Below are 24,170 nucleotides of genomic sequence, written 5' to 3'. Positions count from 1 at the left end.
AGTGAGAGACCACAGGTTTTGTGCTTCTATAAAGAGGGATCCAATCTTCAATGCAAACTAAGTAAGTTACCCATGACTTCTGGATAGCTTACAAAGTGTGGCTCAGTGAAGGCCCTGAGAAGGGGGGCTCGTGGACTGTTCAGCATGATGGGCTGAATACATCTGTGGGCTGTGGTCAGCAATGGACATCCTCTGAACCACCAGCCCTAGAAAGGATGACTCTTCTAATAGCTGCTGACAAAGAAGGGCATCCCTGAAGTTGGCTGAGGCCCACTGGATCACTGGTGCACAAATGCCACGAAGGAGGGAGAGGTGTAAGATACTCACTCAATGTTCTTTGAAGAAACTGCAAGCCAGGTACTCACGATGGCAGTCAGCTCTACCCAGCGGAGTTTGACGCACTCGTCTGGGCTAGGCCAGCCCAGACTCTGGTAGTCACGCTTTTTTCCTGGAAGGAAAGCATGTACATCATCAGTCAACACACTGGCAAAGGAACAGAACCCATAGTATCTTATGCCCTGGTGATTACTACATCCAGACTGTGTATTTGAAGGCACCAGCCATTGCTCTACTCTTTAGAATTCCTAACATCTAGGATTAATTACAATCTTGTCATTCACAGCAATGGAAACAAGGATCATCTATGGGTAAAGCCTTATTCTCAAAGATGATGAAGTAGAAATAAGTGAGTCCTTCACTGCATTTAAGACTGATCAACACGAGATAAGGGTTAAGATATTCTTCAATGTTAACATTCTTACCAAACTTAATTTTTACCCCTCTACATTTTGATTTTATAAAAACACCTCTAACTTATTCAGGAGAAACACGTATCTCTAAAGCAGGATTTCTCAACCTGGATGCTGTAGGCTGGATAATGCTTTGTTGTGGGGCTGTCCTGCACAGTGGAGGATGTTTAGCAGCATCCCTGGCCTCTACCCACCAGATGCCAGCAGCACCCTCCCTGAGATGCGACAATCAAAAATGTCTCCAGATACTGCCATATGTCCCCCAGGAGGGCAAAATCCCTCCTGGTAGAGAGCCACTGCTGTCAGGAAGAGCAGGGGGGTGGGGAATAAGGATGACAACGAGAGGCTGACTTCCTGTGTGTTCAGGTCCTGTGCTAGGCACTTTACATCCCTGACCCCAAGAGGCAGGTTTTAGTCCTCACTTCTCAGTGAGGAAATGGAGGCTCAGAGAGATCAAGTGACTTGCCCAAGGTTACCTGGCTTGTCGGGCACAGCTGGGATCCAGATCTGGGTCTGTCTGACTCTAACATGCACGCTGCCAACCACCATGCCACTTAAAGCTCTGAAGGGCTACTAAAGCTGTGTATCAATGCCCTTCGCAGGTCTCCCCTCTTGGGTGCAGGCTCTTTAGTTAGACCAGGTCCCCAAGGAAAGAGCAGAGCCAAGCCTTGCCTGGGAGGAGTTCTTCGGAAGGAATTACAGTCGAATGGACAGGAAGGAGAACTTGGACTCTGTCTAGTGCTTTTTATACTGTAGGAACTGACCAACAATAACGGCTGTTTGAGGTACAGGCAGGGGTTAGGGTTAGGGTTTAATATAATAGAAAGCAGCAGTTTGGAAGAGTTTCAAACTAACTGTTTAAATTAATACCTTAAAGAATTTAAATCCTAAGTTTCACAATAAAGCTTATTTTTCTTTTATATTCAAGAAATTCACTTGAAAAATACTGATGGGGCATCTATAAAGGGGGGCTGGGAACTGTGTAAGACACTCAGGGTACAGAGAGGAATCATAAGGGACCTGCTCTTGAGCTCCGAGTCTAGTGAGGGAGGTAAGCAAATCATTACAATACAACACAATAAGTGCCAGAGCGTAGGCACAGAAAACTACACAGGAGAGAGCAACTAATTCTGCCTGAATGTACCAAGGGAGAGACGGCACTTGAGTGTGAAGTTTGAGTGATAATTTTGTACCACTGAGGTGGCATAAGGGCATTCCAGCAGAGGGTATAGCATGTGCAAAGGCACAGAGGTAAAAATCAGAGCATGGCTGGTTCAGAGAATGGTGCTGAAGGGTAGAGAGGGCCTGGGCTGTAAAGGGTTTTGTACGCCACACTAGGAAGTTTGGACTTTATCCTGTAGGCAGTGGAGAGTCTTTGAGCCACATGCCTCCATCTTGTTCACAAGGATATCATAAGAGGCTCTGTTAAATGCCTTGCTGAAATCCAGGTACATAATATATTATATCCATGGCACTTCCGTGGTATTCCCGTCTAGTAGCCCTCACCAAAAAAGGAAATGAAATTAGTGAAGCATTATGTTTTATCAGTTCTTAGTAAATCTACAATAGCCCTTAACGATCTCCACTTTCCCGTCATGGTCTCACAAACTATCTGTTTAATAATTTGCTTTAGAACTTTGTCAGGATTTACCATGAAGCTTATCCCTTGATAGTGGATAGAATCCATATTTATCTGAAAATTGGGATATTGAACCTCTTTAGTCTTCTCTCATCTCTTCTACACTTTAGAACTTTTTCAGTTTAACGACAGTAAGTAGTGCCATGATCGCATTTGCAAGTATATTCAATGCCATACCTGGGCCTACCTCCTTGAATCCATTTAAAACTGCTGAAGTACTCTCATATCATCTCAACTGTATCAAACTTGAATTTTCACATTTACAAGAAATTGTTAGGGGTTTTTTTTTTTTTGCTGAGGAAGATTTGCCCTGAGTTAACATCTGTTGCTGAACTTCCTCTTATTTTTTTTTTTTGGTGAGCTGCCACTACAGCATGGCCTCTGGAGAGTGGAGTAGGTCCACACATAGGAATTGAACCTGGGCTGCCGAAGTGGAGCACACTGAACTTAACCACTAGGCCACAGGGGCAGGCCCAAGAAACTTTTAGTTTTTTGTTTGTAAAAGTAATATAGCCTTATTAAAAAAATTTGTAAAATGTCAAAGCACATAGAAAAAAATAAAAATCACCTATAGCCCTATACGCACCCAGAGATGATCACTTACAGTATTTTGGTGTATTTCCTTCTATACTTGTTTCTTTGTGCTTGTTTATTATAGCATATTTCATCAAATCCAAGATGTCATAAACTTTGAGGTATACATTATTTTACATGGTTTAAGAAAGAAAAAAATTGCCAATTATTATTTAAGAGACCATCAATTGTAATATGTATCTCAACTTCAGGGATAATGAAATGTGACAAAATGTAGCCAAAATAGAGTATATTTACTATTTTACAAAAATTGAAGCATGGCTTATAGATGCTACTTTATAAACTGCTTTTGCTTTTACTCACTTACTAAATTACAAACATCTTGACTGCATAGCACACAGCATGGACATGCTGTCATTTATTTAGACAACAACCAACATTTAGGTTGTTTACAAATTTTTACTATGATAAGCAACCCTGCGATCAATATCTTTGTACTTCTGTCTTTGGCACTTGTAAGATGATTTACTTAGGGTAAATTACTAGAAGTAGAATTGGTGGTATATTTTATATTTTCTGATACATCTAGTTAAACTATCCCAAAGTTTGTTTTATTAACTTTCATTGTGTATTACACATTTAAAGAGAATTCGATAAGCAAAAATGGTATCTCATTGTTTGCTTGCACTTCTTTGATTGCGAGTGAGGCTGACCATTTTCTCATGTGTTTAGTGGTGATTTGTGTGTGTGTGTGTATATTTGTTGAACTGCCTAAGTACTTTGCACATATTTTATTGAAACGTTGTATTTTTCATATTGATTTAGAGGTGTTCTTTAAATGACATTGATATCCTTTGTTTATAATATATTCTGTAAATATATACAAATATTCTGCAAAAAATATGTTGTTTCAGTCGTTTGGTTCTCTTTTTCTTTTTTTTTGTGTGTGAGGAAGATTGGCCCTGAGCTAACATCTGCAGCTAATCTTCTTCTTTATCCTTGAGGAATAGTGATCCTGAGATAACATTTGTGCCCATTTCCTCTATTTAGTATGTGGGATGCCGCCATAGCATGGCTTGATGAGCGGTGTGTAGCTCTATGCCTGGGATCCAAACCTGTGAACCCCGGGCTGCTGAAGCGGAGTGTGCAAACTTCACCACTATGCCACTGGGCTGGCCCCTGGTTTTCTATTTTGTAATGTTTTCTGGTGCCAGAATTATTTTTTTTTACTTTTCTCTGCCTTAGACAGTCCTCCTCCACCTTAAAAGTATATACATATCCATCCACATTTTCTTCTTTTATGATTTTATTACATTTACTATTTAATCCATTGGAATTTTCATTTCCACAATGATGATTTACTGTTTAAACATTTTTTCCTTGCTATAGAAGACAGATCTAATGGAGGAGGTGTTGCTTTCTTTCTGTAGCCTGTTAACACATGCTCTCTTCCTTAAATAGTAAAGCTACTTCATGCTTTTAACTTGAGTCACAACAAAATGTCCTTTTGGTGTCTTTAGTGTTTTTCACAAGTCACAGTTCATTCTGAGATTTAGTGAAGCTGACCCTATTTTTTATATTTTATTACGTGTACTCTGTTTTCAGCTTTGGTAAGTACTCATATCACATTAAATAAGACACATTTTCATGAAGTTACCTTGAATTTTTGAAGTCTAAGAGACTGAAAATATCCTTTTGAAAAAGGAGCTATTTTTAAAAAGAAATCTCACTATTTATTTCACTGCTGAAAAAGAGAATCAACTGGACTCATGGCAAAGGTCCTGAACCTGGAGTCCAGAGATGGACCTGGGGATAAGAATGAACCCTGAAAGTACATGCCAAATTTTGCTGTATGTGCATTTTCCCTGGGGAGTAGTTCCAAAGCATTTATTTAAAACTTACAGAGATATCTGGCACACAAAAATGTCACTACATAGTTAACATCTATTGAGTCCTATGAGCCCAGTTCATTTAAAGCACTTTACATGTATCAACTCATATGACCCTACAACCACCTTGTAGGATACATGCGATTATCATCCCATTTTATAGATAAGGAAAATGAGGCACAGGGAGCTCAGTGGCAAACTGGTGTTTGAACTGTTGAGAATCAATAGGATATTTAAGCTCAAGATGATAAGACCATAAGCCAAATAGCCAATGGTAAAAGAATCAAGTAAATGTCAAAACAAACTTTATCCCAATGGCTGGTTTCTTGGTCACTAAGTCCGGTTTCCTTCTCACTGATCTACTTCAAGTCACAAACACGTCCTTTGTGAGAACTGACACAGCGAAGTCTGAAAGCAGAGACCGGCATGGTAAATCTTCAAATTTACCTTGTGGGCCAGGAGATGCCACCTTTGGGCCAGTGATCTCCAGATTTGCTTGGTAACGATGTACATTTTCTGCTTGGCTCGATTCTACCTTTTTCCCAGGAGTTTTCTTGTGATCTCCTTTGGGTTTCTTTACACGTTTGACCTGGAATGTGATCTGGGAAATGGAGACATGTTAGGGACAAATGAGAGTGGTTAGGGACAAATCTGTGAGTGGTTGTGGATATTGGCGGTTTTAAGAATAACCAGTCAGTTCTGTGCTAGGGTTACGTTCTCTCCTTCAGTTTAATTCCTAGAGGTCTAAATGAAAAATGTTTAATGAAATAAAATACCCTAGCCTTGAAGAACGTATAGAGGAAACTGAAAATTAAGATGTCCGGCCTGGGCAGTTCCCAGTCTGGCTTCACATCCATCCTGTTTCCTCGGCCACTCAGAAGAGCTAGCAATACCCAAGTAAGATGAAATGCTGCCTGTGGTACAATTCCAATGTGGAGGCTCACTGGAATGCCACATACCCAACAGAAGCATCATACTAGCAAACTAGCAGCCCCTCCCACCCCCCTGAAGACCTGGGCTACAGTTTGCTAAGAACTGAGTGGGCAAATTCTTACCCATTCTGTTGCTTCATCATCTTCACTTCTGCAGTCTCCATAGCAAGAGCTTCTGGCCACTCCGTCCTGGGGACCTTTCTTCAGCACCCGTATCCCCTGCAAGTCCAAACGCCGCCCCTTCATCTCTAGTGCTCCCCCAAAGCCTTCCAGAGGCCACGCCTGTTGAAATTCATCCACCAAAGCCAGTATCTCTTCTGACATTTTTGTTTCATCTGAATTCTCCATCTCACCAGAACCATTGCTTTCCTCAACTACTGTACCTGAAATTCAAGCGCCAGCACGTTATTAAACATTACCCAGCACTTACTCACCCACCGGAGGGACTCCAATCTTACTTTTTGAGAAAAGCTTTGGCTCTGCTTAGAGGCACTTCTATAGCCCACCTTCATAAATATACCATTCAGCATCTTCAAAATTCATCTTTTGTCACCTAGCTTTTGTCAAAAGCCTGGCTGAGGACAATGGCAGCAGCTAGAGGGCAGGCACTCATAGATTACGTCACTAGTGAGCATAAGGATGGCTATTTTATACAGGTATGTTTTGAAAAAAAGACCAACTTGCTCTAGATATAAGACACAGATGACAAAGATGAAGTTTATTATATATTATTTAATACGTGGGATTCTTCAAGCTTTATTTGAAGAGCATATGAAATATCACAGCTGCAGGTCCAGACTATATAGTCTAATTCCCTAACTGAACAATGACTTCTTTAATGGGAAACTATCCTAATTCCACACGGAGGCTACCATTTTCACTAATGGCTGATATAAGAAATAGTAATATACTAGTGTAATTTTATCCTAAAATGGTTATCAAGGTATTATTTGTTATATTGCTCAAGTGTCTTTTGTAAGGACTCCTATGGATGTTTCTCAGCACAATGGCCTAGTAAAAATTCTTTCTCCTGAGATGTCAATATGTTACTATTATTATACATTGACGGTTACATAACCCTACAAGTTCCCTTCAAGCACAGATAACTAGGAAGCTCAGGGAAAAATTGATCTGAGCTTCTCAATAGAAGGCTTTCCTTTTTTTTAATTTTAATTTTTTACTACTTAACTTTTGCTATTTTGAATTAATGGTTGAATCTTATACTGCATGTTCCATGAAAGTCATCTCCAATCCTTTTTGGAAGTAGACAGGGTACAAAAACAAATAACAAAATGGAATGCCTCCTTTTGTAACATGTACCCACCAGACAACCTGAGAGCTCAGGGTTGATTGCTCACAAAATGCCATCTACGTTATCCCAATAATCTTCAATTGGTAATTCTGGCTGGTTCAGTGATTCAGAACATGGCATTAACAAGGCCAAGGTCAGGAATCTCATATCTGTATTGACCAGACCTATGGCCACAGTGAATAACTTATCTTCGAAATGCACAGAATTCTCTGAGGAGGGTGGGGTGAGAAAGATGGCCGAGTACCACAGCTAAAATCAACTTAAAGCTCTGAGTCCCACTCACAGAAGGTGTGCAGTGTCACCCTTAGCTCTGGTGGCATCTCTATCTCCCATCCCATCTTCTAGTCCAGAAAGTGGGAAGGTGTGCTGTCAGGCTGGGAGTACCACTGGAAATCTCTGTTATTCTTTCTTGAAAAAGCTATAGAGCTCTTCCATTTGTTAACAAGTGACTATAAAATGTACTACTGTCCCTTCAGGTAAGTTTCTTTTAGGTCTTCTGAACCAATCTGCTAGTTCCTATTGTTTATTATTATTATTATTCTGAAACAAGCACTATGTAAAATAGGAGTCTGCAGAAGGCTATTCAAATACAAATGGTTGGTTACTTGCCTAAACTATGTGGCCAGTAGTACAAATGTAGGGTTGACAAAGAGCTGTAATTTTCAGTTTCTATCTTGTTTGCTACCATATTCTGAATGTCCAACAGTATACCTGGCACACAGCAGGCACAAACCGTTGTAGAATGAATGAATGGGAACTCAGGAATAATTTGGTTTGTGAGGTTCTTGAGGATCTCCCTCTCCTGCCGTTGCCTTGTCCTGCTGGCAAGTCCAGACTTTTTAAGCTCTAACACCTTGTCATCTGTTATAGTATTGTCAACCCAGCTGAAGGGTAACAACAGAGAGGCAGGCATCGTGTCTTTAGCATAATGTCTGGCACACTATGTGATTCACAGATTCCTCAGTGGCTGACCAGGGAACGCAGCTGCATAGGGTTGCTGTAGCGATCCCAAACAGCAGCTTAATTAGAAGAACTATCTGGTACCTGACTTGTAGCGACACAGTTGTCTCTAAGTATCCTCCTGTTACTTTAGCTTCCTCCCCTTCTTTCTCCTATCCCCACCATGGGATTCCTTGCATCTGGTCCTGAGACAGGAAAGGGTTTTTGACAGATCTGGCCACAGCTAAGAAGATGGGCTTAAAGAAAAGTGGCCTCTGGCCAAAGGCAGACTGCAGGTAACTAATTCTCCAGCATCCAGGTGGAGCTGCATAGGGATACTGTGGTATGAAGCCTATTTCCCTTCATTAACTACTACTTTTTAGAAAGCATGCATGTTGTTTAGTTGCAAAGAGTTCTGCAAGCCGAGTTCCCAAAGATGAATACTTCCCTGTGCCCTTACTGTATGGTAAAAAATATTATTATTAGAAAGCTCTTAGAGAAAGGGGCTTCCATGGATGGAAATCGGTATTCAAATCAAGAGAGACTTATGGAACTTGCTGCATGCTCCTGGCTGCTGCTGGCAGCCATCAGGCCTTTTCAAAGGCTGCGGGGTTGGGGTGATAGCTATTCCTAAAGAACAACATTAAATAAAGGTGAGGAATGGGGAGATCAAAAATGTGCTATGAGTTAGAAAAAAAACAGACCAACCTTATTTGCTGAGAGCCTACTATGTGCCCATCTCCGTGCTATAAGCTATAGAGGTGGGAACAGAAAGAACACGCGCTGAGGACTCTGACCCTGAGGAGTTAAATCCAATCAAGTTGGAGACACAAAACTATAGGCGTTAAACAATTCGGGACAATCATATTAAAATGGTCTTTTTAGAGGAAAAAAGTATTTGAGTGTAGTCACAGAATGCTTTCTAGATTAAGGCAGACTATGTGAGGCAGGATTTAGACAGAACAGAGGGCCAGAGAGGGCAGTCCCCAGAGGGACGACACTAGAAAAGCACGTATGTATATACTCACACACCCAGACACATGCACACTGATACAGGCGTAAGGGAGGCACCTGGCAGGCACTATTTCACATGACTAGAACAAAGAATGTAGATAGAGGACATCAGCAAATAAGACACTCGGGGAAGGTGGGTGACATTGAGAAGGTCTGGGAAAGTCAGGAAGAAGATTCATTGTAAAGGGAGCATCTTGTTTGTTAAGCAGAAGAATAACAAGATGAGAGCCGTAATACTTATGAAGGCCAGAGCAGTAAATCAGTCAGTGGATTTGGGGGTGGAGGAGAGAAGGAAGACAGAGGACAAAGAGACCAATTAGAGGCATTTTCAACAACCTAAACACGAGTTATATAAGGAGAGGCAGGTTTAGGGTGCGGCTGAAGGGGAATTTAAAGGAGGGGGAAAGCGAAGGATGTGAGGAAATTTTAATGGAGAAAAATAGAATTTGGTAATGAAATGGATATAATGGCAAAGAATAGAGTAGGTTCAAAGATGATTCCAAGATTTTAAAGCCTAATGTGACACAGTGGGCTTTCTGCTACGTGACTGCAGTTTGGGTATCTGTGAGTATGAACACAGAATGCTATTGACAAAGAGAACGGAGTGAGGAAAGGGCAATAAACAGGATGAAGCATTGGGATTTCAGACACTTATTCATTAATTCATGTAAACATCTGTTGCTATGTGTCTCACAATGTGCTGAGGGCTTAGAATATAACAACCATGGAGCTCCCGGCCTAGACTAGAATGGATGGAGGGACATATGTCCAGACACTGTCCAATAAGCTGTTGGAAATACAGAATTCAGGTTTGGTGAAAAGTCTGGACTGCAGAGGAATTTCAGAGGGTTTTTAAATTATGCTTGAAGCAAGAAGAAAAAGAAAATATTAGGCTTGCTGCTTGTGGGACAGATGGTACGATATAACCTAAAAACAGAGAGACCGGGACCCATATCTCTGTTTTTTCCTTTATCCTCTTTAACACGTACCATTTTCACACCGGAAAAAGGAGAATAAACACTGTGAAGTGAAGAGACCATGAGCACCCACAGGGAGGCTTGTGAGTTCACGTTTTTGACGGGGATGAATCCTCTCCCAGGGTGCTGGGAGAGTGTACAGCTGAGTTTGCGCCATGTTAGGTAATCAGGCAAGAGTCACAGGGAAAGGAGAAGGGATGAGAGATGGGGAGAAGCATATATAGTCCTGATTACAAAAGGAAAAAGGAAAAGAAAAAGAAAAAAAGGAAGAGAGAGAGAGAAAAAAGAAGGAAGAAGAGGTCCAGCTCAACCTTGCAGTGTTCCACACACACCTGGAGAGTCTTGGTGGAGTCTGGGCACCTCAGTTTAAGAGATTTTCAAAGCTCCTGACCCCAGAGGAAGGGTAACTGATATACTGCACACACAAAAAATCAGGCTTGAAAAATATTTTGCTGAAAAGATTTTTAAAAATTCCAGAGATTACTTCAAGGTTGGTGAAAAGACTAGAAGCCATAACAGAAGCGGAGCTGTTCAAGGAAATGAGGACACTCAGCTGAAGGAAGAGAAAACACGAGGGGTGGAGTAGGCAGGAACAATAATCACTTTCAAATATCTAAGGAGATGTGATATTAACGAGAGACAAGACCGACTTTTAGCCTTAGAAGGCAGAACTAGAAATGAGAAGTTATATTTTAGCTCACTATTAGGAATGACTTTTGAATGGTCAGAAAATGGAATGAGCTACCCAGGGAGAGACTGGGCACCCAAGGCAGCAGAAGCAGAGGCCACACAATGACTCTTGGGGACATTACCGAGAGGGAGCGGAACATCAGAAGATAATTGAACGAAGGTGACTGTATTTGATAAAAAGCAGTATAATAATCTCGGAAGAGAGGTTTCAAGAAGAGTTTTAGGGAGCAGAGGATGGAAAGATAAGTGCTACATTCAAAACAAAACAGATTGACAATAAAAACCACACTTTCAAAGCAATGACCAGCCAAAGAAAATCCTTCCTTCAACATCTGACTTTCAAAACGTTTCCTCCAGAAAGTCTGATATGATTAACATCAACAGGTCTGAGTACTAGCCTGTGGTTTCTGAGAGCAAGCAAGACACATTCTACCTTTAAGAATAATACCATAAAGGGAATATGTCCCTTTGTTTCACACAAAAAAAGAGTATACTATGCAATTAGACAAACTTGGTTTCAAATTAGAACTCTATCACCATAGGACTTTGGGCAATTCTGTCTTGAGTTCTAGTGTCCTCTTTAAAAGGCAGCCATCTGACTCTGAAGTCAGAGTGTAAAGCTGTGGACTTGTTTAAGATTTAATGCATAAACAATAGCATACAATTTCAAGCCAGAAATCAGAAAGCACAAAAGGCTTAGCTTAAATCACTCGGACTAAGGCAGGGAGGGAAATGATTTACTTCTAAGAAGAAAACAACAACCATGCGTTCTCATTTGCACGAATGGTGTTCCTCTTTCTTCTAGTGGGGTCAGTACAGCAAGAGAAAACAGAGAATTTTGAGAAGATAAGCAAGAAAAGCGAACAGGGAACCTTTCCTGTCACAACTCTTGTGCAAATATGCAGGGCTCCCTTGAACTGAGCAGAGACTATGTGCATGTACTTGTGAAGGCTCTGGCTCACAAGCAGCCCGTAAGTCCAGAAGCAGCAGAGTCATGCCCATGCTCGTAGAAGTCAACACTGGCTGAGTTCCAACTGTGCACCAGGCACTGAAATGTTTCCCTAAGTTATTTCATTTAAATGCTCAAAACCACTGAGGCATTTTGTTTATTTTTAAATTAGTGAGATAAAGAAGGCTCAAGATTTAACAAGTAGTACAGGTGGTAGAGCCAGGACCTGATAACATCTCTGACTACAAAACCTACGCTCCTCCTTCCACAGTCAAGTTTACCTGGGAGGAATTCAGTACAAGATGAGGAGGTCTGAAAGCAGTGCTTTTCACATGTTAATCAGTGACACAGTCTTCACTAATCCTCAGCAAAATGAGAAAGAAAAAAGGACAGGCATATAAAGTTATTGTGCGCGCACACACACACACACACACACACACACACACACATTTACGTCCAGATACACACTTGATGGTGTAAGGTTGCCAACTGTCCATTTTGGTGAAAGATTGACCTTTATTCTGAGATTGTCTTTTTTGACATTAAAATGTTCTTTGCTTTATAAAATAATAGTAATAGCAGATAGTAGTTTTCTTTAAAAATGACCTTAGCAATTGAAGAATACAGTTCTAACCCATCAAACCCTTATTTTTCAGAATCACAGGCGAAGGACACAGTGTATGGAATCAGAAGGCCTGAGGATGAGCTCTAGCTACGCCATCCACTGAAGATCTTAGGCACCTAACTTCTCTGAGTCTCAATTTTCTCATCTAAGATGGGCTTAATAATAATATCTATTTCACAGGGTTAACACATAATTCATGCTTTGTAAATTATAAAGTATCACAAAAAGCAGTGATTATCATAATAGTTTATGGTTACTGGAGAGGGCTTAACTATTTGCATTTCTTTAAATTTTCCTACAGAGTTTTCAAAAATTCTTTAATGTCTCTGCTTGGCTTTTAATATAACACAATATTTGTACTAAAAAATGGAGTTTTTCTGACTCTGTTAACCACACCATAGGAGGCATGCTGGTATGAATTTGCTAACTTATACCACGACTGTATACCATGGACATGTTGTCAGCATCTAGGGAAAAGAAGAAGGTGCTCTCAGAGTTTAGACCTATGGTAAAGAAAAGTTAGTACCTGAGAGTCCAACTAGTAAGTCATCATCATACTATGGATTAAATCAGCGATCTGAAAAGGAATCCACCTAAGAAACTGTTTGCATGATGTTGAAGGGACCTGGAAAACACCTAGTCTCAGCCCGCGCAACTGCACTGTGTCCTCAGCATGGAGATGGCATGGAATTAGATGGGGAGCATAGACTAAAGAAACTTAAGCACTAGGTTATACTCTGTCTCAAGGAATGAGGTATTCAGGAGACATAGAGCAAGAATTTGGTTAGGTTTTATTCTGAATGGTCCTAGGAAAACAGACTCGAGTTTGGTTGTCATGAGTATTCTGGTCACTAGGGAGTAGTACTGCTCTGGAACAGGGACAGTTTCCAGAAACTGAATAAAATATCCCTTGTCGTTACTCAGTTTCATATGTGTGGATTCTGAGTTTATCAAGCCATTTCATGACGTCACATTTTGTTGTGTGGGTACCTTGATGCCAGAAAGAGACACGAGGCTGCCAGGTGCCAGAAAGGAGGAGCCCCATTGGATATGAGCAGACTGGCTGTCTAGCTTAAGAATCGATCTCTTTCGAGTTGGTAAATGGGAGTTAGTTTCCCTAAAGCCCAAACATTTCTGATAGAACTGATTAAACTAATTTCTCAAACTGCAAAGGTGAAGGTCATAACCTCCCCTTGGAGGTCTAGCTGGCTTCTCTTAGACATCATTTTTTACATACAGTATCACTTAGAAGGAAACACAGGATTTTGTCACTGCTAAATATGTTAACCCAACCTACACAGGAAGGCAAACGTCACATTTCATACTTTAGCAAATAGTTACTGTATACAGGAATATAAAGTTATACAGGACATGATACAAAAGAAGCTCATAGTCTGCTGGGAGACAAGACATACAAGCAATTAATATTGTATGAAATGTGCCTTGACAAAAAGCAGGAACAAGACAGCAAATGGAGCAACTAAATGCTTGGAGACCTTTGTGAATGCTTCCCAGAGAAGGTGACACTTGAGTGCATCTTGGAGATTGTAGGAGTTGTCCACATAAAGCAGAGTGCACAGGGGCCATTCCCAGCCTGCGCAAAGACATGGAGGCTCAAAGCAGCACGGCATGTGAGGGAGATGATGAAAGGTTTGTACTCCCTGCTACGTAGGGTACTAGAAGATGGTACAGTTGGAGGCAGAATCGAGGGCCAAACCACCTTATACCCTGCACTAAGACATTCGGACTCTCCCACGGTTAACAGCCATTGAAAATTTTGAATGCAGGCAACTTACAGGATCAGATCTGATTTTAGAAACAACTCTTTGGACACAGAAGAAATTGGCAACAGAGGTTGCTACTGCTCCTTACAGTTTCTACCAACTACATGTATTCTCTCTCTCTCTCTCCTACACACACTCACACACACCCACACACACACATTCTCTCTCCCTCTCTCTCTCTCCGTACATAGACTGAAGTAAAAGATTAGATACAAGGAATCCACTTATGAAGCTACTGCAATAGCCCAGGCAGAAATAAAGAAAGTCAGAATTCAGGCAGTGGCAGAAGGAACAGATGAAGAGACGACAGACTGAACAGGTCTTAGGGACTGATCTGATACAGTGGTGACTGGATGGGTTGTGTCATTAACAGAGAGCAGGGACACAGGAATTAGAAGCAGTTCCGGAAACAGGGTGAAAATGAGGACAAGCTCAGTTTTGGATATGTTAAATCTGAAATGCCTATGGCACATCCAGAAAAACAGACCACTAAAACAGTGGAAAAAAGATTGGAGTTGTAGAGAATGTCTTAGCTGAAAATATCGATTTGGAATCATTGGTATACTCAAAAGTATCTGAAACATCAGGAGATAACACAGAGAGTGATAAGACAAGAAGACCAAGCTTACGATCCTGGGTAACCCAAAAAATAAGGGGCAAAGTAAAGAATAAGTGAAGGAAATTGAAAAGGATGTTTTGAGGATACGAAGAGAGCCAAGAGCAAGTGATATCCCAGAAGCCAAGAGCAGAAGGACACGTGTGAGTGTTTCAAGAAGTGGGGAGTTGTGCACAGTTCCAAACGCAGTGAAGTGGTTAAGCAGGCTGAGTATTAAAAAGAAGTCATTCATTCTGGCAACTATGAATTGACTGACAATCTTAAGAACTGTTCAGTAAGGCACAGCTCAATAAAACGGAGTTTTAGGAAAAGGCCTGGTAGTTACGCCCATTATTCCAAATCTTTAAATTTTATTGGGATAGTGTATATACAACTTATCTTCCTTCTTTTCAATGACTTACTCAATAGACTAATAACATTAAGAAGAAAGACTGGTACATAAATGAATCAAATTTGTTCTAGCAAAAGAAGCTGTTGAGGTGCACAAAAAGAAAGAAGTGTGAAGAGCATTTTCACATTATAGCTTGTCTTCCGGCTCCCCACCTGAGGGTCACCCTCATGATTCCACAATGCAGTGTGTGACTGTAAAAGAAGGAAACAAACTCTTGAGAGGAGAGAAAATTCTAAGTTTAAAGCTTGAGAGTTGATTTTATCCCAGAAGCACAGCTCAGGTCAAATCAACTTACTTTCAAGTCTAAGGGCATCTGAGTCCCCCCCCGAATTCTCAGCAGAGAGCACAGGGTCCTCCTCTGCTCCTGTCTCAGAGGGCTCTTCTTCAGCAGCGTCCAGTGACTGTGACTTGTCAAAATATTTCTGTTTGTCATGGCTGTTGTCCAGGGTTTTCGCATGACAATTACCTCAATGACAAGAGACACAGATAGAGAACATTAGAAACATCTCTCTTGAGTAGTCCCAAGGCTCAAGGTCCCCAAGTATCAAGAAGAGCAAAAAGGTGACAGTGTCAGTTTTTCTCCAGCAGAACACACAACAATCAGTGAGCTGGAGCATCTGAAGCCAGATCATTATTGTGACTCAAGACTTTGCAGTGAAGTTCAAGTTTCACCTGCTAGGCTATTGTAAGAACAAAGTATTTGGGGAAAAAAACTCCATCAACAAAGACCAAGTCCCAAGATCTCATTCCCATTCATAATGAATGATTTTGAAACATTTCTATGAGAGTCAAAAATATCCTAAAACAGAAATTTTCCTTCTATTTGCCTTTCAAAGGTGAGAAATTACAGATTAGTGCCTGAATAAGTCTGGAGAGAGAGGAATTGTAGCAGAGAAATATACCATTCTTGCATCATAGCTTAGAATGAAAGATATACCCAAAGGTAAGAGATTATAAATTAAAAACCAAGGGCTTAAAGGGGGATGGTTGTGGGGGAGAATCCACATTTAAGACTGCAGTATCACAAAGGTGTTTATTTTCCTTCTGGAAAACAAATTCTAGTCATGCAGATAAAGATTTTCCTAAGCATAAAATGTCAAATCTTGAATGTAATCAGAGACCTCTTTGATACCTTCTGAAATGTGTAGTGAACCTGACCTCTACTACAATTTTGCCAGTGAGACTTAGAGTTTTAACCTTATCAGGGATTGTGTGTTAATATGGATAAAGAGCCACTATCCAGCTCGACTTGATGGTCAGGGGAATATGTTACTAGGCTGTTGTGTCTGATGTGGCAGGGATCTGGCTAGCTGAAAAGCCGTCCTCTTCCTTGCTTGTTTCATGTGCGCTGTCAAGGAAGAGGCATGTTCAGTGGGAGCCCACAACTTCCCTAGTAGAGGACAAGTCTTTGGGTAAGTGTGTATAGGTAACTTCCCTCCTTTACCAGAACATTCAAACATGCTCTAAAAGTTTATCATTTAGAGAATGTTATCTCCAAAAGATGTATGTACCCAATCAAGGTCTCTCTGCAGCAATGGAAACACAAGAAGTCTCTTTCTGGATTTAAGGACTCCCTTCTAGATTCTATAATTTAAGAAAACCCTCCTCAGGCCATTTCCCTTATTGTGGCAGAAAACAATGGACTCAAAATTTTTTCCAATTTACTGAGTTTAGACTTAGATCACACGCTTAGGGAGTCACTCTCCATTTCCCAATTCTATACTATCACACATCTGAGGCTACCATATTCAACAAGGTTGTCAGAATCTGAGGATTCTTTGCTTCAAGAGAGCTTCAGCTCTCAAGAAACTCATAAACAACTTGAGGAGACAGTAAATACAAGACAACAAACAATAATGAGGTAGCATGCTGTGCCAAGCAAGTGCTTCAGAGAGCAAGCTTTGAGTAGGTTGAACGTGACTTCTGAAGAATAGGTAGGACTTAAAATGGGGCGACTACAGGAAGAGAGTCCATATTTGCTGAGAGCTTTGATTTTTCTTCCACTTAACTCTCAAAAAAACCTAATGAAGTATTATTAATCTTCCTTTTGCAGATAAGGAAACTGGTTCTCAATGAAATTAAGTAACTTGCCTAAGGTCAAACAGTAAGTGGTCGATCCGGGATTTGAATCAGGTCTACCTTACTGCAAAGCCTCTTGGCTTTCCATTAGTCAATGCTACCTCTTCAGCAGCAGAAGTAGACAAGGCAGCTTTCTAGGCAGGGAGGAAGAATGTGGAGAGCAAAGCACCAGGAACAGGAGTTCTCGTTTGTGTCTGTGAGCCAATGAGAAGTACAATGTGACAGTGATGGAAAGCGTGGCGGGTGTGCGTGTATATGTGCATGTGATGAGGAATGGTAGTCACTGTTTCACCAGATTCTCCTGTGAGAGGACAAGGGTTGTTGATCTGCCTCCATTTCTGCCTTCACCATCTAGTATGTGAAGGTAAGCACGGGAAAACTAAGCATAAGAGCATTAAAATGAAACAGAGCGATAACAAACAACTCTGCACACCCAATTTACTATGAAGAACATTGCACTTCCCAGAGACAATTCTTAATTGGGATATAAATAAGCACGACTATTAAAAGCAGAGAGGAAATAACGACAACGATGTTGATAATTTTAAAACACGTTATCCCTAGTGAATATTCTCTGACTTCAGCTTTGGTGAATTTGCCTTCAAACCATTTTTCACCTTGACACAGGCTGAGTAAAACTCAATGTTACAAAAGCCAAGGACAAACTTTTAACATGAAAGCCAGTGAAATGCTAGCTGTGTTTTCTGCATTGACTTTCTCCTCCCCAACCTTTGCATCTCTTATTTTTCTCTTCCACCCTCTTCCAATCATAAAAATTTAATTGGTTTCATCTTTTTAAACGTCTGCAATATTAAAAAGTGCTTTAGAGGTAATTTATAAGATATGATGTGCCTAAGATCCCGAAGCTGAAATGAGTCCTCCTGCGTGACCTTAAACCCAGACACCTTCTTGAAGTAAGCCTTCTGCATTCTAAGAATGTCTTGTCCTCCAACTCAGGAAATTGGGGCCAAGGTCTCTCAGAAAGAGGGCAGAAAAGGGGATTAGAGAGAACTGGGAAAATAAAAGGAAGAATAAGAAGTTTAGGTTTGGATATTTCTTGGAAGTAACCAGAATCAAAATGATCATAAAAACTATATGCTTTTGGATTAAAACTGTCAATAGCAATTTTCTTAGACTAATAGTTAAAAAGACTAGTTTAGAGTTGTGGTATGGTTTACAAAAGTTTCAAGGCTAATAATAGAAAGTCAAATTGCCTAATTTTTAAATTACTCCTTCCAGTTGTCTGAGGGAGAACTGAAGCACTTCAGAAAGAACGAAAGTTTCTATTCTTTGGACTATAGGATGGGTCTATTCCAGCTTACTGGGGAACTACAAAAAGTTGCCTACGTGGAAAGATATCACTTGTCTTCCCAGCAGATGTGGAGATGATGTTCTCATTAAAGAAACACAAGATGTTGGAGAAGGGAAAATGGAAAGACACCTGAAAACTAACACGTCATCTTCCATGCATATGACTATTCTTCTTTGCTGATGCAAAAATGAGAAGCTTCTAAGGCTTAGACTAACCTTGAGAAGTACGAGTTTTTTATTTTTTAAGGAACTACATGATTTAAATGAAATGCTTTAGATAACAACGTCCCAGGTGAAAACGGAAACACTCTTCCGTGCTTAACGCTCTGTACTTGCAAAGCATTCAACATCTACTTCAAATCCTGTCAGTTTGGTTTTTCTTAGAAGTAAAAGACTACAAGGCAATACAGCAACTAAGCATAAAACTCCAAGAAGGGTATTTCTGATTCTAGAACTGCTATGAGATCTTAGACATATCAACATCATTTTCTGTGCTTAGAGTATTGCCTGCATAAATTGGGTTATTAATATTAACCTATCTTACAAGGGTGTTCTGGAAAATAACTAAATATTTAATACACCTTGTCAAAGCAGAAGTCTCCTAAAGGATAAAAGTCCAATTTATCCTGTGACTGAATGGGTTTTCAGAGTAAACTAAGTTCTCAGGAACTCCTCTCATTATGAAGGTTAGCGAACCTTCTCACTTCTCATATTAATTCTGTTTACAAAAGTCCTAGAATATTTTCCATTTTCTAATCAGAGTTGGGTAACCACTTACTTGTTAAAAAGAATTCTTATCTTTTGAATCCCATAAATTGGTAAGAGATGCCTGGCTGGGAATGTGAGGATCCTTTAGGGTTAGTTACAATAAAGAAATGCCACAAGTAAGTTGAGAGGTATTAGGACCTTGTAGGAGCCAAGCAACTAAAGCTAGTCAAGTAAAATTAATGACCAGCTCATGCAGTTCTTTTAAGATTAGAGCACAGTGGATAAGAGTACACACTGGAGCCAGACTAGGAGTTCAAATCTTGCTTCTACTACTTTCCAGCTGTGTAAAGCAGGGCAAGTTATTTTTAAGCTCTTTGGGAAGCAGTTTCCTCTTCTATAAATTGAGTTTAAGAACAGTATCTACTTCATTGGGTTGTTGTGATTAAATGTAAAGAGACAGACCATGCCCTAATACATGGTAAATGGCTATTATTATTATTACCCCAACATCATCTCTTTTAGCAAGGCCTTTTAGCTATAACCAACTCAGAACCTTTAGTATGAGCAACTGGATCTTAGAAGTTATTGGGGTATTTGCCTAATTTCAACTCCCAGTGTGTGTGTGTGATGCTGGAGGCAGTACAGAGTTCATTTTCACCAGTCTTTAAGAAGAAAAGAGCAATTAATTCAGATTCAACTGCTCAGCCTATCTAAATCCTACAATATTTAGTAAATTTAGAAACTAGCCTCACAGTCTGCTCTGTGCTCTCTAAAGGACGTTTTTAGTAGATAGTGTGAATTCACTGCCTTACAACATGAAAACAGACTACAGATACCATGTTAACTCAACTTACCTCTCTGCAGCCCAATAACTCCTGTTAGGTTGTTTCTTTTGCTTCAGTCTTCCCCACCAAATCTTTCTCCCTCTAATATACTTTTTTTTCATACAACAAATAAGTATAATACTCCTTTACTCCCTGTTGTATAATGAATTTCTAAGAGATAAATAATAACTAAACTGATTTGTAATGGGAGCTAGAATCTGAAATTGTATGTTCTGAAGACAAAGTAACAGATGTTAGAAAAACGTTCTTTGCGAACAGTGGAATCTTCTAAAGATATTCTTAATATCCCTGTTCTAACAGGATTATGTTATACTCCAACTGCACACAAATTATGGAGCCATAAAACCAATTTTGTTTTTCTTTTTTTTGTAAGTAGGTAACCTAGAAACACGTTGTGAATGTTTATCATAATTTAACCTACTTCATCATTTCATGATATTTATTTCTCTAGTAAAATATCTGTCCCTTAGAAAATAAATCATGAAGTGAATACAAGTGTATCTTTCAGTTGCTCACCACTGCTGTGCAAAATTATGTTAAAGTATTACCAGGACACTTTAACTGTGGGTGGCAGGTGGGGCTTGGTACCACACAGAGTCAAAGGTATACCTGAGGAAGAAAGAAACCTTACTGGGAACAGATACCTTCATGATTTCCACCTCCAGAGGTGGGACAGAGTCCTGCAGACCTTGTTTTGAGGGGAACACTCCATGGTATGAATTCAAATCCTGCCTTAGCTGCAGCCTTGCCATATGAACTTGGGCAAGTCAATTTACTTCTCTGTGTCTAGGTTCTTTATCTGAAATGGAGAGATGAGCTACAGTCCTACTGTCTGAGGATTCTTGGGAATACCATTAATGAAACCACTGTGAACATAACCACACAGAACTCCTTGATTTGGGGTGAAACCTAGGTTGCTGATGACTGCACCTGAGAGACGAATGAAGCTGTCTCACCCCCTCTGCTCTGTGCTGCCCTCTCCTTAGGAAAGACAAGAGAAAGCATTGCAACAGAAGTCATTCTCCTTAGACATGCTCTCATTCAGCAGCTACTGCTGAATGAAATTCTTTCCAGGAGGTTTGAAGTAATGGTTATGTACTGACTGACCTTAAAAGTGCAGTGCCAGATAGAAAACAGAGCACATTAAAGACTTGAAATCAGCAATCTCAGGATTACACAGGCATTCCCTCCCGGTGAGGCGAATGAATGAGAAGAGTTTAAAAAAATGTGACCTCAAACACAAGTGTGTGTGTGTGTATGTGTGTGTGTATCCCTCTCACTACATGTTTTGGAGTTAAATTCCATCCTGGGGAAGACTCTGTTCACTCATGGTAGGGGACTCTGCTTTGCCCAACAATTCAGAGCCGTACTGGCTTCTGTAGACCTGTACTCCTTGCCTCCTTTTAGAGGGAAACAAAGGAGAACAGACTGTAAATCCGGTCTCTTTGTCTTGCCGTGGAGCCTTAAGTGACTAAAGCAGAGGGAGCAAAGTCAGTGTCAGCTGAGACACAGACACTGTGACATACGGGCTGTGGAAGAAATGACTCGAGTGACGGAATCCAAGCCCTCAGCAGCTTCCTCTAGAAACGTGAAAGATCAGAGCAGATCTCTAAACAGGGAAGTTTAAACATTCCCTGGAAGTTTACCATGAAAGATTTTCCCACGCAGAAGCTATACTGAAAAAAAGAAAAGAAAATTAACTGCCTTAGCTGTTATTATTATTATTAAATTTAAATCTCTGGCTTACTTCAGCCTAGGGAAAAATTTGTTTCAAGTAAGAATGCTGTGGAAACAAATTTACCAGATTTTCTCAGACTTACTGATTTACCCATAAACGTTAGTTTTTCAGTGAGGGTTAACAAGGACATTTGTTTGTAACTTTCATTAAAAACAGCACAGACGGGAGGTGGGAGAATACAGACTACCTATTAGATGTGTCAGCTTCTAGTGGACAAGCGAGACAACATGACTCGTGTTCTCTTCTCCCTTCTACGGTGTGGGAGCTGCAGACCTTAAAAGAAGATCTATATCTATATATGTATGCTGAGTGGGTTCAGCATAAAGTATTCTGGGTAAACAGTGGGTGGAAACAAGTTAATTACTCTTTATTACTAGGTATTCTCAGCAGCTCAAACTTGAAATATCATCAGCAAAATAATTTGCCATTTAAGGACATTCTATGTGCTAAGAGTCGGGAGGAGGGTGTGGAATACATGGTGGGCCAGGCTATGAAGATGAAAAAAGGATTGGTTCCTGCTCTCAAGGAGCTAGAGAAGTTTTGGAGGAGAGTTGTGTCATGTACAAAGTAACTATCATGGCAAGTCACAGAAGCTGAAGGAGAGGCACGGGAACAGTGATTGGTTACACATTACTTATAATTAAGGCGTCAGGTAAGGCATGTGGCAGAAGTGGGCTTTGAAGGATGAGTAAGATTAGGACTTTCGAGAGAGGGGGAGGAGAGCGGGTTATGGGGAAGGGCTGCAGAAAACAATTTGGGCATGAAACCAGGAAAGCAGGGTGTATGCAGTGAAGGAAACAGGCCACCCACAGTGGCATCATCACATATCAAGGTTTGGTACAATTTTCACTGGCTTTGCAAAAGGCAGAACGATATTAAAGTTCTTATGTGGTCAGTGAGCTTACATTCAGCACATGTGATTCAACCACACACTCTTGCAGTGAGCCGGCTTCATTCAATTCTTAATACTTAGAATAAGCCTACAAACAGATGGCCTGGGGGATGGGGGCTCAGACTTCCTAGCTACCCACAATCTTTAGGGTTTATCATTCGCCTCTCCTTTCTCCTGCTGCAAGTGAGTGGTCAGCTGCTGATGTTGAGGAAAGGAATCTAGTAGGAAAATCAATAGACTTTAACTCTGGTCCTCTTTCTCAAACTACAAGTGGAGGCAGAGAGACGAGATATGCATAGTGGGGAAGGGACCTATCGTCACAAGTACTTGTCAGGCATATCAGGTTTGCCTGTTTTCCTAGAGCGAGGATACAATACGAGGCTGAGGCCAATAAAATCTCAATGGCCACTTCATCCTTTTACTCCACAGATTAAGTGAATTATAAGGAGAACTTGAAAGGAGAACCCAAGATCCTAGTTATTCCATAATTGATCAGGTCTTGAGCCTCATAATATCTTGTAGGACTTAGATATGAAGACAAAGAGCATTAGGAATTGTCCCTTTCATTGGTATGGGTGGCGGATATGATATTTAAACCAAGGTTTAAAAAAAGGCCACCACTGTCCCTCCACCACAGAACGTTTTGAGCAGGGCCTCGTGGATTTCAGTAACAAAGATCCCTAATTCTCTGAGTGCAGACTTCACTTCAGGCACGTGGAGCTATGACAGGCACTCTGATCTGAGCATATCTACCTACCCCTAAGTACACAGCGCCAATGCACCAACTCGAGTGAAAAGTGTAGAGAAATAAATGATGCCATCATACGGCTCCCTTTTGCTTTATGTCACCAAATGAAAGTCACCTGGAGGCACTCATTTCAGTGGCCACTTTGCACATAATGACATGGTTCCCAGGATCTTACTCTCTCCCGATTTTCAACATTTATGGTTTTGAACCAGTGTATGTGAGACAGGTGGTGAACTGTTTAACTATTTTGTTCACGTGAGTTTTTCCCTAGCTGTATTTCACACCATCAAGGGAAATACGGCTCTATTATCATAGTTCCCTGAAGCAGGAAGCGGAAGATTTGATGGACATTAGGTACCCTACGAGCTGCTATTGACTGCCAGCTCTTTTCTCTGAAATTTGATATGCTTGTTATTTTTTACAATCATCACCTTGGATATTTGCGATCTGACTGGGTTATTAAGCAATGCCTGACAGCCAAAGAGGTTTAAACTGCTTTGAGGATGGCAAATTCTGAATGGCAAATTTAGGTTTGTTCTTATAAAAAGCAACTAAATGAGATGACAAGACAAATCCCAAGCTGTGCTCCTTTCAACAGCTATGAAATTTGATTTAAATTTCTCCCGCACTGTCAAGGTCATAACTAAACTTTGGTGGTTAATAAAGAGTAACAGATTACTGAGATTTTCTTGGTGAAAAAGTACAGTAGTTTAGTATGAAGTAAATTTGACTATTAGTAATTACAAATAACAGTGGAAGAAAAAAGGAGGAGAAAAACCCAAACTAGCACACACACGCACAAACATATA

At 40.5% G+C, this 24,170-nt stretch overlaps 1 protein-coding gene across 2 annotated transcripts in view; it reads right to left on the bottom strand.

Moving 5' to 3' along the window:
- The window catches only part of TTC17 (tetratricopeptide repeat domain 17), a 108,442-nt gene that overhangs the window by 26,246 nt on the left and 58,026 nt on the right, over positions 1–24,170 (bottom strand). The window contains exons 17-20 of one of the 2 annotated variants that reach the window (XM_014861236.3): positions 15,336–15,506; positions 5,867–6,126; positions 5,259–5,412; positions 328–448 (exon numbers count right to left, since the gene is read on the bottom strand). In XM_014861236.3, the coding sequence (XP_014716722.2) occupies positions 328–448; positions 5,259–5,412; positions 5,867–6,126; positions 15,336–15,506 (706 nt within the window). The remainder of the gene's footprint in view (positions 1–327; positions 449–5,258; positions 5,413–5,866; positions 6,127–15,335; positions 15,507–24,170) is intronic. The other variant, XM_044750168.2, reaches the window with a different exon arrangement.

The sequence above is a fragment of the Equus asinus genome, chromosome 17 (genome assembly GCF_041296235.1).
Source record: "Equus asinus isolate D_3611 breed Donkey chromosome 17, EquAss-T2T_v2, whole genome shotgun sequence".
Taxonomy (NCBI): domain Eukaryota; kingdom Metazoa; phylum Chordata; class Mammalia; order Perissodactyla; family Equidae; genus Equus; species Equus asinus.
Note: the sequence above shows the minus strand (reverse complement) of the source record. Positions and strands in the feature narration are given on the sequence as shown.